This window comes from Lissotriton helveticus, chromosome 6 (genome assembly GCF_964261635.1).
Source record: "Lissotriton helveticus chromosome 6, aLisHel1.1, whole genome shotgun sequence".
NCBI classification, from domain to species: domain Eukaryota; kingdom Metazoa; phylum Chordata; class Amphibia; order Caudata; family Salamandridae; genus Lissotriton; species Lissotriton helveticus.
The window spans coordinates 825,408,481-825,427,923 of NC_136067.1; the positions used below are offsets into that span (position 1 = coordinate 825,408,481).

The following is a 19,443-nucleotide window of genomic DNA, read 5'->3' on the forward strand; positions in this document are numbered from 1 at the left end:
GGAGTGGAAACAAGATCACTATCCACATTGGCTTCCAGGAAGGGGGACCACACCTGGAGAAAGATGGAAGCTTGATCCTGCAAGTTATAAATTGTACGTTCATGTAGAGCTGTTTGCATCATCGCCACCAACCACTCTTCCTGTGAGGGAGGCAGAGGAGATTTCCAGTGCCGCAGTATACAAATTTTGGCCGTGGTTAGAGCCGTATGAAGAAGACAAATTTGTGGTCTAGAAAGCTTCGGAAGGCTACGAAAATCATGCAGAACAATATTTAGAGAAGTAAAGGGTAGAGGAAGTGACATGGTAGTGGCCAATGTCTTCCGTACAAAAAGCCAAAAGGGAGTCGTACGAGGACATTCACAAACAATATGCGTAATATCACAATCAGAAGCTGAACATCTCCAACACAAAGTATGTGATAATAACTTGGCATGATGCAATTTAACTGGAGACCAATGCCATTCATGTATAATTTTAAAAATGCAAAATTTAAGACGGGCTTCCCGTACTCCCTTATGTAACCCTTCCAATAGTTGATCCCATTGAGTATTGGAATATTCAACTGATAAGCGAGATTGCTATTTTAGCTGAAGAGCTTCTGAGGGAGGCTGCGAAAATAGAGGATGCAAAAAAGTCTTATATAGGCCAGAAGTCACACCTTTAAGATTCCCCCATAATTGAAGGTAGGACAAAATAGGAGATACAGATATCAAGTCAGGCGGAGGACCCAAATGTTTTGTGAGAGCATGCTGAAGCGGAGTGTAATTATAGGATTGCGTGGATGGCAGGCGGAATTCCTCACGGAGTTGAGAAAAGGATTTAAAAGTGTCATTGTGAAACAATTGATCTATAGTCTGAATACCAGATTCCTGCCAAACAGGCCAGGACAAAGTGCGGCCCCTAACACGAACAGCAGAATTGAGCCATAAAGGAGCTTTGATATGGATACGCGAATTAGATTTAAGTATACGATGACTTCTCTGCCAAGATTTATACATTGCAGATAGGATAGGGTTTTTAGGATCAAAAGGACTGACCCCTTTGCCATAAAGAAGGGACAAACCAAGACCAGAAGCCAATAAGTGACGTTCAAGTGGGACCCATTGAGGTATGTCTTTAGATATAGGCAGAAAAAAAAACAAGTTGCGAAAGATGAAGAGCAAGTGAGTAATGCTCGATAGAGGGGAGACCCAAACCCCCTTGTAATTGATGAGATTTTAATTTCGCAAGGGTAAGACGCGGTTTAGCCGTGCCCTAGACAAAAAGTTTTATTTTGGAGTCAATGGATCTCAGAGTGGTTAAGGGGATGTGAAAGGGAAGCATACCTAGAACATAAAGAAATCTAGGAAGAGTAACCATGTTGACCGCCTGGACACCCCCCCACAGGGAGAGACCCAAGACGTTCCATTTATCAAAGTCTCTTTGCATTTGCGCGATTAAAGGTGTCAAAATGTCCGTGACTATATTATCCAACCCTCTATTAATTAAGATTCCTAAATACTTAAGCCGGATGATTGCCAATGAAAAGGGAAACCAGATATCACAGCTTTTGTAGTACCAATGGACACGGGTAATGCTTCACTTTTATCCCAATTTATCTTGTAACCGGAAAAGGAAGAGAAATCATTGATGATGCGAAGGAGAAAAGGAAGAGAACAGGGAAGATCAGTGAGTGTGAGGAGAATATCGTCCACATACAAATAAATTTTAGAGTGACCAATTGGAAGGGGGACACCTACCACTCTAGCAGATTGACGTATTGCAGCAGCTAAAGGTTCCATTGCAAGAAGGAAAAGAAGAGGGGAAAGAGGACAGCCTTGACGAGTACCTCGCCTGATTGGAAATGGAGTAGATAGGAAACCGCCACAATTGACCTGAGCCGATGGGTCATCATAAAGCAGTCGCACTTTATCTATAAACTGATCGCCTAACCCAAACCTTTGCATGATATGAAAAAGGTACTCCCACTCAATGCGGTCGAACGCTTTTTCAGCATCCAGAGAAAGCAATAACGCATTTTCAGTGAAATGTTTAGCTGACCATAAAGCGTGGGCTAAAGTGCGTAAATGGTTCCGAGATGATCTACCTGGAACGAAACCTACCTGCGAATTATGAATTAAAGAAGGTAAAACTTTACAAAGACGTGCTGCAAGAATGCTAGCAAGTATCTTAATATCAGAATTTTAAAGAGATATGGGCCTATAGCTACTACATAACAAAGGATCCTTACCAGGTTTTGGCAAGACAGCTATAACGGCCTTGTTGGAAAGAGGACCGAGAAGACTCCTCCACAGCTTCCCCAAATGCAGCATGTAATGTCTCAATCATACTCTGACCGGTCCATTTAAAAAATTCAGGAGGAAAACCATCATCTCCCGGAGCTTTATGATATGGCAAGGCAGCTATAGCTGAAAAAGTTTCATCCTTCGTAATAACCCCATCCAGTTGGGTTCTACCTTCATCAGAAAGTTTTGGAAGATGGACTGCATCTAAAAATGTGGTCATCGCAAATGTGTCTATATGAGTGCTTGGGGAATAAAGAGATCGATAGAATGAAGCGAATTCCTTAACTATTTCCTGTGGTCGAGTAAGTACATCGCCACCACTTGATTTAAAAGCTGGAATTGCCATAGCGGCCTCCCTCTGTCTCAGTTGTGCAGCCAATAGCCGACCAGCTTTTTCCCCCTGCTCATAATGACGTCCTTTCATCTTTTGCAGAGCATATTCGGCTTTAGAGGTAAAGAGACTATTAAGAGACATACGCGCTTGCTCCAGTAATTTACGAGCCTGGAGGGATGGATTTGAAATATGATTGAGAAAGTCAGCGAATGTCGTCCTCCAAAGCAGTCTGCTGAGCTGCATTTTCCTTATTACGAAAAGCATTGTCCCGCATGAGTTGACCCCTAATTGTTGCTTTAGCTGCTGCCCAAACCATTCTCTTAGAAGAGACTGAGGTATCATTAAGAACAAGGTAATCTTGGAGATGCGATTGCAAAAGGAGTATACCTTTTGGAGCTCTATATCTGGCTATATTCAAGCGCCATGGTTTACGTCCTGGTTTGGAGAGACCCAAATGGAGAGATAAGAGAACAGGGGAGTGGTCAGATATGGCTGCATCCAAGATCTGGGACTGTGTAACCAGTTGTACTGCCTGTTGCGAAAGAAAAAAATAATCGAGACGGGAGAATGTACCGTATGTGGAGGTAAAAAACGTATATTCTTTGTCCTGAGGGTGACTCAGTCTCCAATGATCAACAAGACCATTATCAGCAAGAATTTCCCGTAGGATGGCTCTATCTGGAGCATTAATGATATCAAAGCAACCTGTCCTGTCCAAAGCAGGATCCGGAGCCAAATTCCAGTCTCCTCCAATGAGAAACTGGGAGACATTTATTTCAGTGAAAAGGCGGTTCAGACGAAGAAAACACAGTTTTTTAGAGCCTAGTGGAGCGTAAATAGATCCAAGACAAATAAAAGAGTTCCCAATTTTCAACATGACAAACACATATCGACCTTCTGGGTCCGACCATGTTTTGAGGATTGTGAAGGGAAGTGACTTTCGAAAAAGGATGGCTACCCCACACTTGCGAACAGGGTTAGGGTTGGTAGGATCATGCTTGGAGACACTACTATGAATCACTTTACCAACCCAATCTCTGCTGAGTTTACTAGATTCAATATCATCACTTTACCAACCCAATCTCTGCTGAGTTTACTAGATTCAATATAATCTAAGTGCGTTTCCTGCAATAAAGCAACGTCCACATGCTTAGATCGCATGTATGAAAGGACTTTTTTACGCTTGATATAATGAGTGAGGCCATGAACATTCCAGGAAATCACAGACAACGAGTGAGGGGAGGACATTGTAAGAAAATACAAGAGGTAGGGAAAAAGAAAGGGAAGAAAGTAGGCAGAAGGTAGAGAAGAAAAATGTTACTCTGGGAAACAAAAGACAAATTGTGTCGAAGAAGGAGAAAACTAATAAGATATAAGAATAAAAGAAAGGAAAAGAAAGAGAAGAAGAAAGGAAAAGAAAAAGAAAGAAGAAGAAGAAGAGGGAAAAAAAGTATTAAAGATTAAGAAAAAATAAGATAGGAAAAGAGAAGAGAACCTAGACTGTTATCTACGGGTCTGGGCGCACTGAAAGCAGCGCCATGGGGTAACCGGACCCCCTCCGAGGAAAGAAGAGTGGGGGTTTAGAGAGCAGAGAATAATATGGAATATATGAGTCATCAAAGAGTAGGATAACAGTATCAAAAGTCGCAAGAAAACATGAAATACCATCATAAAACACAGCCAGTGAATAAAGAAAATGATTAAAGGCATGGTGCGAATACCATACGATATAGAAGAACTTGGTAATAAAATAAACTAAAAGAAGTGGAGTAAATGAAGGAGCCCCCATAGTATACAATAAAAGAAGAGGAAAAGAAATAGTTAATGAAACATGGGAAATAATATATGAAAATGAACAGAGCCGGCAATGTCAAATAGGGAAAAGAAAAAGAAGTAGTAAATAAGAAGAGAAAAAAGGAAAAAGAAAGGGGGGGAAGTGAAGCACATAGAAGGAAACATGAGAGTATAAATAGAAACAGTTTAGGATTAAATAAGGAGAACAATATAATAAGAATACATCATGCCAAAAACAGAGTATCTTATTAAGTAAATGAACAGCATGAAGCTGAACTACAGTAACCACAACATGAACAAGGGAATGAACAGGAAGAAAACTCTCATGTAACAGGTAATACATATGTAGCATACAATGAGCAATGCCTAAAATTTGTAAATACTCCTAGAGAGCCTATATAAAAATGCAAAGTTTGTGGAAGCATAGAAGATAATAGTAAGACATAAAGCACAAAATAAAACAGAAAGTCACAGTAATCATATTGTATAATACTAGAAATCCGCAGATACCCAAGCGAACAGTTAAAGCATCACTGATAACAGGAATTAACATAAGTGAAAAAGTAGTAAAGATACAATAGAACAGAAACAAGAAATCAATCAGCATCTGAAGGCTGTTTAAGAGGTGACCTAGACTTATCCCGTTGTTGTACATTATTGAGGGAGGAAACTGAATGCAGTGCTGAGGCCTTTTCATCCTGAGAGCGAGGCAAACGGGTAATATCCCTACCACGTTGCCAAGGGTCATTAGAGAATCTCAAAGGAGATGCTGTAGGGCTTGCAGATGGTGCCTTGGGTTGAGAAGACTGAGCACCGGAGGCAGATCGAGTTTCCATATTATCAGACGCGATGGTATCCAAAAATTGCTGAAGAAGAGCAGGATCGTAGAAGTCTTTGGAATCTCCATTCCTGGTGATGCGAAAACGTGCGGGGTCGAATAATCCATACTTGATTTCCATTCAACGCAACTGAGGCCTAAGAGAGGAACGCCTTCCGTCTTTCATTTGTCTCTTTGGAGAAGTCCGCCGCCATATGAATAGTATGGCCTTGAAAAAGGAAAGAGCCACAAGAACGAACCGTTGACAGGATCTGTCGGGTGTGCTTGTCGGAGAAAGCAGGCAATAATTGGTCGAGGTCGAGCAGAAGCACCAGAGCGTGGAGGACCCAGTCTATGAGCACGTTGTATTTGAAGAGGAGGAGTAAAAGAAATACCAGTTAGGATGGGCAGAGTCTCGTATAGAAAAAGCTTCATGTCCTGCTTTTCAATGTTTTCCGGAAATCCAAAAAAAACGAATATTGTCCCTACGACTACGATCTTCCAAGTCAATAATTTTACTATGCAAAAATAATAAATCTTGATCTGAGCCTTGGACAGCATCCAGTCGAGTTTCCGCATCCGATATCCTAGAGTCAATAGCATCAATCCGTGTATGGAAAGTAGTAAGTTCAGCACGTATAGACTTAGTCTCTGTAGCCAAAGATGTCATTGTGATGTCCATCCCCTCCAATCTGCGATTAACACCAGAAAGTTCTAGCAGAATACGTTGCATAGTGACTGACAACGACTTGTCACTCTGAGATGTTGCAGTTTGCGATGAGGGGGCGATGCGGAGCCATTTCCTTTCACCAATGGAGTAGAGTGTTGTTTCATCACTTCAGTGAAAAGTGGCGGTTTGGGACCATGGCCCCCATTTCTGTTATTGGACATTGTAGCGCACCGTTGTGGAGGTGTTCTACAAAAGCGAATCGATACAGTATTGGAGTGTGAGGCAATGATGAAACCAAGGGTACAGCAATTAATCAAAAGTAAAAAAGGGTAGGTAGTGACTAGCATATGCAGCAGAGAAAAAATGTATCAAATTGAAGAATCACTATGGCATCACACAAAACAGCAAGCAATACAGTATAAAATAGGTTCAATGCAAGAGCAGCAGGTCTTGCGCGCCAAAAACCACCTTTTCCTCCTGCCTCCCTCTTTAAAAGCGTAACTGATATAGTGATATATTAGGAGAACAGGATAAAATATATAAGAAAAATGATAAATCTGATAAGGACAAGTCAGTCTGACTCAAATGACACATATGGCAAATAAAGCGGCTAAGTAGAAGTGCCAAAACCAGTTGGTGAGCTTCAAGGCGATAAATGGACCAGTACTCCTGCAAGTGAATCTGCCAGAACCGGTATTTTGTTTCCTTTTCAGATGACCGTCATAGTCTGCTTCTACATGCAATGTCAAATATTAGAAGTAAAGATTCGAGCAACTTTAGCCCTGCCAGAATTGTTATTTCCGCTGGTCAGATGTGCACATTTGACTAAGTAAACGCGCTGCATTGGGATGACAGGTGTGTCTGTCTTTCAGCTTTCCCTTCTTGCCTGTTATGGTGCCTTTTCCAATCAAAAGGAATCGCTAGCAACTGTGAGGAAAACCAGTATTAAATGAGCCTGAGGAGGGCGCTGCTTACTGTCAACATAGGCATTGAAACACAGAAAGACAGCCTGCAGCCCTAATGAAGTGCGCCCCCACCGTCTGAGGAGGCGCAGCCCAGATTCTGAGGAGGCGCGGCCCTGTGGTATCGAAGGCGCCGCATTAGCTGAGGAGAGGCGCGGCCACAGGAGCGCGCGAATGCCGTGGCATGCACTGCTGAAGTTGGCCGCCTCACCGTCACTCTGCTACGATGAGAACAAGAGCCGCTAGCCGAAAGAAGAGACCACCGCAGCAACCCTCATGGTCTCCGGAGTCCTGTCATCGCCAAAGAGAAGACCCACTCGAGCAGGTAGGTCAGAAAAGCTAGTCAGGGGTCCGTCCCTCGGCGGACCTCCCCTAGCAGGCGGCCATCTTCCTGCGTGGCCAGACCACGCCCCCCGCGCCCGTTTTTTAAAACGGCCGCACTGCCGCAAAAAAGCGGAAGCAGCCAACGGGTTAAAGCAACTGTAGTCCACTATCTTGCTGGTGAAGGCTTCAGACAGTGCTCCGTTGTCATTGTCCGAGAAGATCCTGTTTACGATGACACTTTCACCAACCAGACCCTCATCAGTAATGATCCATTTGATGACCCCATCAATGGCAGCTCCAGTACCTTCATCGACAATGAACATGACGTCAGACACACTGTTAGTGATAATTGGACCATCAACTGTCCCTTTGACAACTGAATTGCCACTTTAATCGGCGCTGGTAGCTCAACCAGCCTGTTCTCGTTCACCCTTGAAGGTTATTTGCTCCGCTGCTAGTGAACATCTTGGATTCTGAGTTAAAGTTTGACGTCCTCACAGTGTGACTTAGATGCTTGGGAGCGCTATGTTCTAGAGAATAAGGACGAGGCATATGAAGCGGAGGAAGGAGAAGCAGACTTTCCTCAGGAGTACAGTGTTTATGAGCCCCAAGTTTCTCATCCAAAGGTCGTCCAAGAGTTTGTGGGCGTCAATATGAAGGTTATACTCGGAAAGGCTTTTTTTCCGGCAACTTTCTTTTAGAGGGGACGATGGAATACTCAATGAAGCATTTATAGAAGGCACACATTTGCCTTCATGTCTTTGTTGGAGCAGATAATACAACATTTTTGAATACTGATTCTCAACAGCAACATCGACATCCACTGTTTGGTCCTTCGTCTATTCGACCATTTCTGCCATGATCACTGCCCTGCCATCTCTATTGCAACCTCAGGCACAGGTTCCTGCTTTACTACCTACACCCCATCCACTGACGCTGCCCTCAAATCCACATTTTATTCCTCCTCTCATCATGGGGTTATGGCGGAAGAGGATTCTCATATACCACCTCTCATGGTGTTATGGTGGAAAAGGATTCTCATGATAGCGATCAGCAATGAGTCTTAGGTGAGGAGGAAGGTGAAGTCATGGAAGATGGGCATGAACACGACCGTAATAACCAAGATGAAGAAGTTAGAAAGGACTTCACTCTATCCAAAGAAGATGATGTGACCCTTCCACAACCAAATTTTCCAGCGAATTACATTTTTTTATGCTCTAACAGAAGTAGCAGCAAAGAGGTTTGAGGTTCCTGTGTCCTCCGTGTAGCAGGCATGCTTCTTGTATGACTATAAAGATCAGCCCAGTAAGGCCATGAAGTCCATCCCTATTCTAGATCAGATCTATAGCATCAATTGCTACTGTTTCCACCACAAGTTCATTGCACAACTTGGAATCTGTTTCTAAACCTGTATTACTATGGTATGTCAATGGTATTCTGTACTGGATCCTTGTCTAGTCTATACTATGTCTTTATGAAGCCTTGGAAGGCAGAATCATTAGGTTGAGAACAAAGGCCTATGAGATTTCTAAGTGATTAGGCTTGCAGTCACATTCATGAGCACATGTTTATGATCCCTACCTTGGAGTTCCCTTGGAGTTTGAAGACTTGCTCGTGATGGTGCTTTAAGGTTCGTTTATTTGCATCTGATATTGTTCCAAATGTGTCCCTCTTCCCCATTAAATGTTCTCCGTTTGAAAGGGTAATTAGAGTTTGAAACTGTTCTCCGAGGTAGGTTGAAATGTCTTAAAATGATATGTTCTACATCAGATGATACAGAAGGCGAAGGCTGAGCTCAGTTGGGCCACAGATTCCCAGCAGCTCTCTGTAGAAAAATCTTGCAGTTAATTAGCCTATTTTTTGTGTACAGCAATGCTCCCTCAATCTGCCCCTTTGTATTTGCTCAACGTATTGCCAGTTATTTTGTACTGAAAATGGCAGCTCCTTTAGTAGGTAAATCAGTAGTTATGAGAAAGTTGGAGGCATAAGGGCTGTGTATTGTATTGAAGTAAAACATTTTGTTTCATTTAGGTGGTGGTGCCGCCTTTACCAGGGAAGGCTTTTTTCCGGCAACTTCCTTTTAGAGGGGACGATGGAATATTCGATGATGCATTTATAGAAGAACGGAAGCAAGGACTTGAGCAGTTTATAAATAAGTAAGTAAGGACTTGTCAGTTAATCACTTCCGATATAAAACTGATGGACAGGTGTTGGAACTTTCTTCCAAAATGTATTTAAACGTTTTAGAAAGTGCCACATATCGCATTTCTGCCATTTTAGAGCACTTAATGTGCCATTCTTTAAAGTGCATGCTTATATTTTTGTAGAATATTTTTGCCAGGTTAATCATATCTATATGAGGACATCAGAGAACAGTGTAGGTAGTGCAAAACATTACAATGTACAGATCATTAAATGTCATTACAAAAAATCCTACCAAAACACAATAGCACATCTAATAAACATCAAACACAATGCACAATAGAATAAATTATCAAGTACCATTTAAAGCATGAGCACTCAATATTCTAAGTTATAATTACTTAGACATTGCTCATTGTTTCCCGTGGGTGATATGTGGTCTTTCCAAGGTAGGAATGCCCAGGAAGTTTGTTAACATCCATAAAAATACACCTTGGCAAGTATTCTTATAATTTTTTCAGTCTAGGAATACGTCTCTTTATCATGAAAAGGGCAACAGAGCACATCCCATATCAGAGGATGAAATAGGAGAGGTTTCTCCATGGGGAATAATAATTGTGGAGAAAGAAACAAAAGCAAGTGTTTGATTGTTTTTCTTCTGCATGCACAAATATTTGGGTGCATGTTATCACATGTAAAAATGGAATTCATGAATTGCTTTTACTTATATTCCTGGACACCTGAGATTGTCATAGGTCTCCCTATATTACCTCAAAATGTTTTGTGAATTCAAAATAGTTGCAAAGCTCCATCCTTGCAAGGTCGAAAATGTTCCTCGGGAATCGGACCGTTAACCTTAAATTAAGAATGGGCCTGTGTGTCTCAATGATTAGTTTCTAAGCATTTAGTGAAGGATCAAACAGAGTGAAGTGTGAGGTAAGCCTGCTGTGACGACTCGTAGAGTTGCCCTACAATTCTCCTTTGAGGTTTGCGATTTTGATCTGCTCGCCTAAAAAAAGTCTAAGGAAATGGTTGCAAACCTGAAGGGAATTCCAGAGAACCGCATGAAAACTGAATACACTTGCTTAAATTCTTATTACAATTTTTCTCAGTCATGAAATTGCAATATCCGTCAAATGAACCTGAAACACACAATACATTTTCAGAAACCATTGGGTAGACCTCCTATCTTTTCATTTTATGAAAATCTCAATCCATACCACCATCCTCATCTTAATTTTTCTCTCATATAACTGGAGGCCCCCCACATGCTTATTTTATCTGATGGATAACCACAGATACCTCACCTTTTTTAATTTATCCAATATGCCAAGCTGGATCCCAAAACGTTTCCAGCAATTGCTCCACCATGCTGTTGGGTAGCGCCATTGGACTCTGCATTATCTGTCCCATCTCCGGAAGTGACAGCACAGATCTGAATAATGGCAGCCCCCAACCCACCCACCACCATCTCCTTCTGATTTTGCCCAGAACTCTACAGAAAGTGTCTCCATTCTTGTCAGAGATGTTGTCATTTCTGGCCAAAGGGTCAATTTAGAGAGGACCTGAGAAGGAGAGTGACAGCAAGTGCGATTTCCGCTGTTTTCTGGTACCTAAAAAGCTTGATGGGCTGTGGCCTATTTTGGATCTCTAGATACCAAACGCTTTACTCCCGGAGGACAAATTCAGGAGTCTAACCTTGTCCCAGGTGCGATCTACTCTACATCATCGGGACTAGATGGTGTCCTTGAACTTTCAGGATGTGTACTTCTTTGGGCCCGTCCTGCTGTTCCTCATGTGTTTCCTCTGATTTGCCGCAGGGAAGGAACACTTTTAGTTCCAAATTCTGGTATGTGGGCTCAAACCCCCACCCCACCCCTTCAATGTCTGGACGAAGGTGATGGTGGTTATTGCAGTTCATATTCATAATTCTAGTGGACATCTTCCTGTACCTCAGCACCTGGCTGCTGAAGGCAGGCTTGGACCAGTCAGTTGTGGACGAACTGCAAATAACTATGTTGCAACTTTTGTACCCTGGGTTTCTCATCATAGAGAGGAAATTCCATCTACAGCCTGTGTTCTGGACAGAGGGACGTTCAAAGCCTTTCTTATCCTGAGGTGAGTCTGGGACCACCAGGATGTGATCCTAATGTTTCAGGCTCTGTCCTGGGTTTGGGTCCAGAGTGTTCGGAGGCTTTTTGGTCTCCTGGTCTTGTCTTCTTTTGGTGCCTCATGCCCATTGGCACGTGTGGGCTCTTCAGGGGATCCTTTGTCCTCAATGGACTCAACCCTTGGGGTTCCTCACGAACAACGTCCACGTGTCCGACAAGGTGCCTGGGACCTTCATTAGAGGATACAGGAAGCAATCCTCTACCTATTTGCATATTTTCTTTTGTTAGCCCTTGCTTTTAATTATTAGTACTTCAGGCCCCTTACCTGCACATTAATCGGTACCTGCACCGCTGTTTAGGCGGATCCGGTTCCCGGGTGGTGGCGGGGAACTTTTGGGCGCCATATTGGAGTGGTGCTGAGGCGCAGGGGACATCAGTTTCTAGCGCTCTGGACAGCCAGAGGGACGCCTATTTAATGCTCCCTAGGGCGCGCAGCGGTATCGCGCAGCGGTTGTGCCTTTCCCTGTGCCTGAGTCGTGCCAGAGTCCTGCCCGTCTGCGCCCGTCTGCGCCCCGGCGGCTTCCGGGGCGACGGGCGGGACTGGGATCTGGCGACTCTTAGTTTTTACTTTATCCTTTGTTTTTCGCCCCCATGTTACGATATTCGGCGCAGGAGCTGCGCTCCCTGCAATGGACGCGAGATTCCTGTCGGACGGTATTCCCAGCCCGTCACAGGGGTAAGAGTCGATGCCCTGAATGTGGCTGGCGGCCTCAGAAATATCTGGCCTGTGTGCCACACAGGGAGGCAGCTATTACCAAGCATCTTTGCCTATTACTAAATACCAGGTCTCTCAGTCGCCATGCATTGGACATTTATGATCTGCTGGAAACAGAAAAACCTCTGTGTCTGATGCTTACCGAGACGTGGCTCGGTGAGTCTTCCAACCCCGATATTGCCGCAGCGATCCCCCCTGATTACAATATCTTCAGGCAGGATAGACTGAAAGGACGAGGAGGTGGAGTGGCGCTGATAGTAAATAAAAGCGCCACCTGCACCACCATCCCCTCCGAGGTGATTACGGGCTGTGAATCCCTCGCGTTTTCAATTGTGTTATCGCCGCACCACTCTGTTAAAGGTCTCCTTGTGTATAGACCCCCAGGGCCTACGGGCACTTTCTTTGAAGAGCTTCAGTCAATAACTTCGTCTTTGGTACTCAAGTCGGAGCATTGTATAGTTGCTGGCGACTTTAATATCCATATGGACGATGAAACGGACGCCGACACGATAAAAATGTTGGACGTTACAGCCCCCCTTGGCTTGTCGCCCTATCATTGTGGACCGACTCATGTGAAGGGCCATATTCTGGATTTGATCCTTTCGACCACTCCCATAGAGATTCTTGCACCCATTCAGGTGCTGTGGTCGGATCACAGGTTGGTCAAATATTATATCTCGGAGGTTAGAAAATCTTCCTGTGCCCCCCGGCCGTCTGCCCAAGGATCTAGGGCACTACATCGGGTTACTCCCGAACTGCTGACACAGGCTTGTGTGGCTCATCCCTGTATTTTGACAGGGGATTTAGATAGGGATGTAGAGCGGCTGCAATTATGGCTCTCGGAGAGGCTTGACGATCTTGCACCGGTAAGGCCCCCCCGCAATACAGAAAAACGGGCGTCTGCCCCTTGGTTTACGGAAGCTCTGTGGGCTTCACGTCGCCAATGTAAGGTGGCTGAAAGAGCGTGGCGTGCGAAATGCGACCCGGTGGCCAAACTTGCTTACAGGTCCTCAGTAAAAGCCTATCATCGCGACATCCTTGCTGAGAAGAGAGGCTATTTCGCGAGGAAAATTGAGACTGCCTCAAACTCCTGTAAGGAGCTTTTTGCCGTTGTGCGGGAATTTACGGCCTCGCGTGTCTTGTCGAATCAGGCCCCTCCCTCTGAGTCGTGGGTCACTGAGATTGCCAACTTCTTTACTTCAAAGATTAAGCTGATCCAGGACTCCTTTATCTTGCAGGTGCCAGAGCTGCCTGGGCAAGTGGAAGATGTTTCGGTCTCGATGGTGAATGTGGACCCAGTTTTGGCCGTTTTCCCCCCTCTTTCCGCTGCTTCATCATTAGATCTGATGGCTTGCCTTAAATCTGGCTCCCCTCGGGATGCTTGCCCCGCCAAATTTTTGGCGAATATGGCTGAAGTCATCAATCCCTGGGTGAACCCCCTGCTGAATTGTTCTCTCAGGCAGGGTGTGGTTCCTCAGTTATGGAAGGAGGCGATGATTATCCCTTTGCTTAAAAAGCCCGGGTTGAACTCGGAGGTGTTGGCCAATTATAGGCCGATTTCGCTGCTGCCTGCCTTCGCCAAAATCCTTGAAAAACATGTGCATAAGGTGCTTGCCAACTATTTGGAGTCACATGATCTACTGCACCCCACCCAGTCTGGTTTCCGCGCCAATCTGAGTACAGAAACAGCACTTCTAGAAATCTCTGAGGCAATTAGGGAGGTGCTGGACTCAGTTGGGAAGGCGATGCTGGTGATGTTAGACCTGTCGGCGGCCTTCGACACCGTTCCCCACGAGGGGCTCCTCGCTAGACTTTTTGAGATCGGTCTAAGGGGGACGGTGCTTAGTTGGTTTAGCTCTTTTTTGGCCGGCCGTCGACAAACGGTCTGGGCCTCCGCTTGCTCCGCCGAGATGTCGCCATTGGGTGTCGGAGTCCCTCAGGGCTCAGTGCTGAGCCCGACTCTCTTTAATATCTTCATGACCCCTTTGGCGGCTCTAGCGGAGTCCTTCGGGGCCCAGATCGTTTCCTACGCCAATGACACCCAGCTCCTCTTTACCTGCGAGAAGGGTGCGGACTTCAACGGAGAGAGTATCCGGGGTTGCCTTGGGGCTGTTTTTAATTGGTTCCATCATAACAGCCTCAAGTGCAACTCGGATAAATCGGAGGTCCTCTTCTTCGGGTGTGGCTCGGATCCAGATTGGAAGGAGTGGTGGCCTGAGAACATGTTTCCTCCTGCGGAGTCCTCCCAGGTTGCTAAAAACCTGGGGATCAAGATGGACAATGGCCTCACATTGCGCTCCCAGGTTATTGGTCTCACTGGCACCTGTTTTGGCCTGCTTCGGATGTTGCGAAAGTTCCTCCCCCTACTATCGGAGGAGCACAGGAAGATAATAGTGCAGGCGATAATTGGCTCGAGAATTGATTATTCCAACATTCTCTATCTTGGCTTGCCAGATTATCTATTACAACGACTGCAAGTGGTCCAGAACTCGGCCGCACGGGCTATCTTTGGACTACCTCGCCGTGCCAGAGCCTCGGGACTCCTGCAGTCACTGCACTGGCTTCCCGTCCGGAAGCGGATTATTTTCAAGGCCCTAACTTTGGCACATAAAGCTCTTCATGCCTCAGGAGCAAAATACTTACAAAAAAGGCTTGCCTTTTATCATCCGGCCAGAGCTCTGAGGTCCGGATCCCAGTTTCTTGCCACGGTCCCTCGTATAAAAAGGGCACGCGTCGGAGGTCGTTCTTTTAGACTGCTGGCCCCGCAGCTGTGGAACACGCTGCCAGTAACACTGCGTAGTACACCAAATCTACTGGCGTTTAGGAAGGGCCTCAAGACGTGGCTCTTTACTTCTTAGATGTCCCCCCTGTGGTTCTTTCTGGATTTCTTTCAGTTTTCTTTCTTGTTATGTTGTGAGATAGGTGTGCAATTAAAGCGCCGGGACACTCTTCTGAGTAGCCGTGCGCTATACAAAACCAAGTTAACATAACATAACATCCTGATATGTAGCAGGCTGTATTCACTTCCCCACCCAGAGCTAACAGTGGTGACTAATCTGTGCTACGGAGGTGACCTAGACAAAGTGGAGATTAGAGACTCTGGTCTCCCTTGGCGCAGACCTCACCACATAAGCGTTATGGAGCTGTGTGCCATTCAGTGGGCTGTCAAAGCATTTCTGCAATGGCTGTTCTGTGCATGGTCTGGCAAGCACTACACCACAAGCACTACCACCATCATGTGGCACTGGAAGGACTTTCAAGGGATCTCACTGCATGTCAATCAGCTAGCAGGACAGACAAACTCCGCAGACTCTATCAAGATGACTACAAGTGGCTTCTGCACCTGGAGGTAGGTCAAGCTGTCATAAAGTGTCGAGTGCCATGAGTAGGTATTTTCCCTACCACGAAGAACACTCACTGTTTAGCCTTTTGCACTCTAGAGTTTCTGCCTCAAGGCTCACATGCTGACCTGTTATGCCTTCCCTGAGCTCCAGCACCCTCTATACATTCCCACGTACTACTGCTTCTTCCTCAATTTTTGAAAAAGGTCAGGGAAGCCCTGGCTCAAACTATCTTGATTGCCTCAAAATGTTGCTCTGAACCTCTGAGTCAAAGCGTTTACTCTTTGCTCTGCAGAGGTAATTTCTATCCCAGTAATAGAACAGGATCTTGACATCTTTTCAGTGCATATTTCCATGCATGAAGAATGAGAGGAACTAGTTGAATGATTTTGACCTGTTCGTAGAACTAGTGGATGTCACTTTGGTGGTGTGAGGTCTATCCACTAAGTTGATCTAATTTAGACATTGGGCAAAGTTTGCAGCATGGTGCAAGGACCTCCTCGTTGATCTGTTGCATTCACTTTCACATATATTTCTGTTTGCCCTGTCTATGGGCCAGCAAGGCCTCTCCATATTTACTGTTATAGGTTATTTGTCTGACCTGTCTGCCTTTCTCATTTCTCCCGATTATCCCTCCTTATTTAAGTCATTATTTGCAGTGATCTTTTTTTCAAAGGGCCAACAAATGTTTACTCCTGCACCTTTTATTTTGCCAGAGTGGGATCTTAACCTGTTTTTAACTTTTAGTCTGCTTACCATTTTTTAATAACTTTATTTTTGCAGTATTTTATAAACCGCGATGCAGAATATTCCATTGAAATGTTCAGCACATAACTACAGATTTTGATGATTCACACTGAGTAAGATATATATGTAGACAGGACACAGACGTGTACCTTTTGGTCTGGTTTGCCTCACACATACCTCGTTTTTGCACGATAATGGAGTCAGGGGTCACAACCATAAGCAAACAATGTGAGATGATTTCAACGTATTGGCTGTCAAGGAGGATCATCATGAGAGAGTAAATAAATCAAGTGGAAGTCAAATATCTTTGGCGCATGAAGTGTGAGGGGGTGTGTGTGCATAGGTGTCCATGTTGTCATTGCGGTAAATGAGATCTGTGGTTCAGTCTTTTTTGCTAGGAATAGGGCCCTTTCCCCATCTCATAGCCACCCTGCTTTTTACTTTTTGCCAGCACCATGAACCTTTGTGAGTGTTTGGGGATATCCTTGACATAGCCCAGTAGTGCAATGAGTAATGGGGCGGTGGGAGTGGAAATAATTTCTGAGGGAATTGAAAAACAATAATTCCCCGGTGGTAGAGATTTGCAGACAAGTCTAGGCCAAATGGTAATAGTCAGTAACCAGGCAGTGGTAGCTGGAGAAGTCAGTGGTTGTGATAAGACCTATTGTGTGGAGTAGTCAGAAATGTCATGCAGGTATTTAAAATGGAGCAGTGTGCCGGCTATTAAGCAAGAGTTTTTTTGAGAGGTAAACAGTAATTCCAAATTGCAATATTCATATCACGTTCCCACTTTGTTCATGCTATGGATATTGGACCTGCCTATGCCTCCGTAGTTGCATCATATAGCCGTCCAATTAAACCCTCAGGAAAAATGGAGGCAATACCTCTGTTAAGGCAAGGAATGTGGATAGAGTTTCTGGGAAGCAGTGAATCGGATAGGAGCATTGTTTTTGAAATTCCTATATTGAAATGTATCTAGGAGTCCCAGAGGGGGCGGAAGACAAGTCTGGATCATGCTTGGCCTTCCTAGAAGATATAGTCCTCAAAATTACGAACCTAAAATTTGACCATCAGTTTGAGCTTGACAGAGTTTACAAAGTCCCCGCCTTCAGATCCACAACAAGGAGTGCACCTCGACCAATAATCTGCAAACCCCTGCGAACGCAACATACGGAAGCCGTCTTCAATTTTGCACGGAAAAAACAGCAAATCGCATGGAATGGGCAGAAGATTACTCCTATCCTTACGGAACAAACTGAGGAAGAGCAACATTCAGTTCTCATTTGCCGGGCCCGCAAAATTCAGTATAAGCGACAGAGGACGCTCCCAACTATTCGACGACCCAAAAGAGCTGGCCAGATACCTGGACGGTCTGTCAGCCGAAGAAATGGAAACTTCTCAAGCAGGCACCAGCAAAAGGAGAGCCTCACCAGAGCTGAGGGGGACGGAAGTACAGCCTGCAATTAGCCTTGTAAGAAACTACCACAACAACTGATCTACCTAACTAGCCATCACAGCTTCAGCAATCACTCTCTAATGAAGCAAGGCCTGCACAGACACGCAGAGACTCGTTAAGAAATACTGTAATAATGTGAATCACCTTACCCCACTAGCTACCTCAACAAATATGCTCTAACTACCTCAAAGATGCCTAAAGACATCACAAGTAACCACAAAATTTATTTATTTTATTTTATTTTGAAAGTTTTATATAGCGTGGACAAGATCTTTGCAGATATCAGAGCGCTTTACAAAGAAGGGGTACATGAGGGAGCATAGTCGAACAGATAAGTCAGTAAAGCTAACAGTACAAATAAGTGGGGGCAAAGCCAATCATGTAAATCAATAATACAAGAAATATAACTGAGCAACGTGGTCAAACAAGTAGTACATATCGGTGCAGAGTCTTTAAAGATTCCGAAATAATAGTTCAGGTGTATTTAGCCATAAGGATAGCTTTTACTTTCTTTTACTTTCTTAAAGAGTGTAGTGGAAGAGATGAGCCTTGTTTCGGGAGGGAGTGAGTTCCAGATCCTGGGTGCCATTTCTGAGAAGGAGCGTTTATAGGTTTTTTCCTTCCGGAATCTTCGAGGTTTCAGCAGAAGATTGTTTGTGCCTCTAGTGTTTCTAGCGCCGCCAGAGATTGTTAGCTTCTGAGTGAGGTAGCCCGGTGAGTTCAGGTGTACCGCCTTGTGTGTCATGCAGGCGATTTTCAGATGTATTCTGGCTTCAAAAGGCAGCCAGTTCAGGGATTTCAAGTCAGGGGAGATGTGAGAGTGCTTTTTTGATCCAGTGATGAGTCTCGCTGCAGCGTTTAGAGAAGCTCTTAGGGGTGCGGTAGTAGTTAGGGGGAGTCCGCAGAGGGCGATGCTGCCATATTCTATTCGAGGGATGACTAGTGCTTGTACTGCGGTTTGGAAGTCTTTGGCTGGGAGGAAGGGTTTAAGTTTCCTCAGGGTATTGATTTGGAAGTTCGCTCCCTTAGTTGCCTTGCTGATATGTTGCTGCATGTTGAGATTGGTGTCGAGTGTTATGCCTAAAGATTTTGCTGAGTCCACGATGGTGGGTTGGACATTGAGTGCGGTTAGGTGTTTAAGCCAAATTTGAGTGGTGGAGATCTTCGCTGGAGGTGAGATCAGAAGGAACTCTGTTTTCAGAGCATTGAGTTTGAGATGAATATCGGCAAGCCAGGATTGGGTGCTTCTGATCGTTGAGTTCAGGAGCAAAATGTCTTTGGGGGATTGTAATTTGAGATAAAGTTGTGTCATCGGCGTACATGTGAAAGTGTACATTGGAAGCTTGTAGCAAGGTGGTGAGAGGTTCCATAACTAGGTTGAACAGAGTCGGGGATAGAGAGGATCCTTGGGGGACGCCTAGCGTTACAGGTATAGGCGAGGACATCAGGTTGTTGCTCTTGAATTTCTGCGACCTGTTGTGTAGAAAGGAAGTGAACCACTTGAGAACAGTTCCAGATAAACCCATTCTTGTGTTTAGTAGTTCGAGTAAATTCTCATGTTTAACGGTGTCGAATGCTGAAGAGAGATCAAGGAGGATGAGGAGGCAGGTGTCGTTTTGGTCTAGCATTTGAAGTGCGTCGTCAATTATGTGAGTCATAGCAGTTTCTGTACTGTGTCCTGCTCG

At 44.7% G+C, this 19,443-nt stretch overlaps 1 protein-coding gene across 1 annotated transcript in view; it reads left to right on the forward strand.

Moving 5' to 3' along the window:
- SNX3 (sorting nexin 3) overlaps positions 1–19,443 on the forward strand; it is a 266,520-nt gene that overhangs the window by 219,479 nt on the left and 27,598 nt on the right. Inside the window, exon 3 of the mRNA XM_078648411.1 lies at positions 9,218–9,342. Coding sequence (XP_078504537.1) covers positions 9,218–9,342 — 125 coding nt within the window. The remainder of the gene's footprint in view (positions 1–9,217; positions 9,343–19,443) is intronic.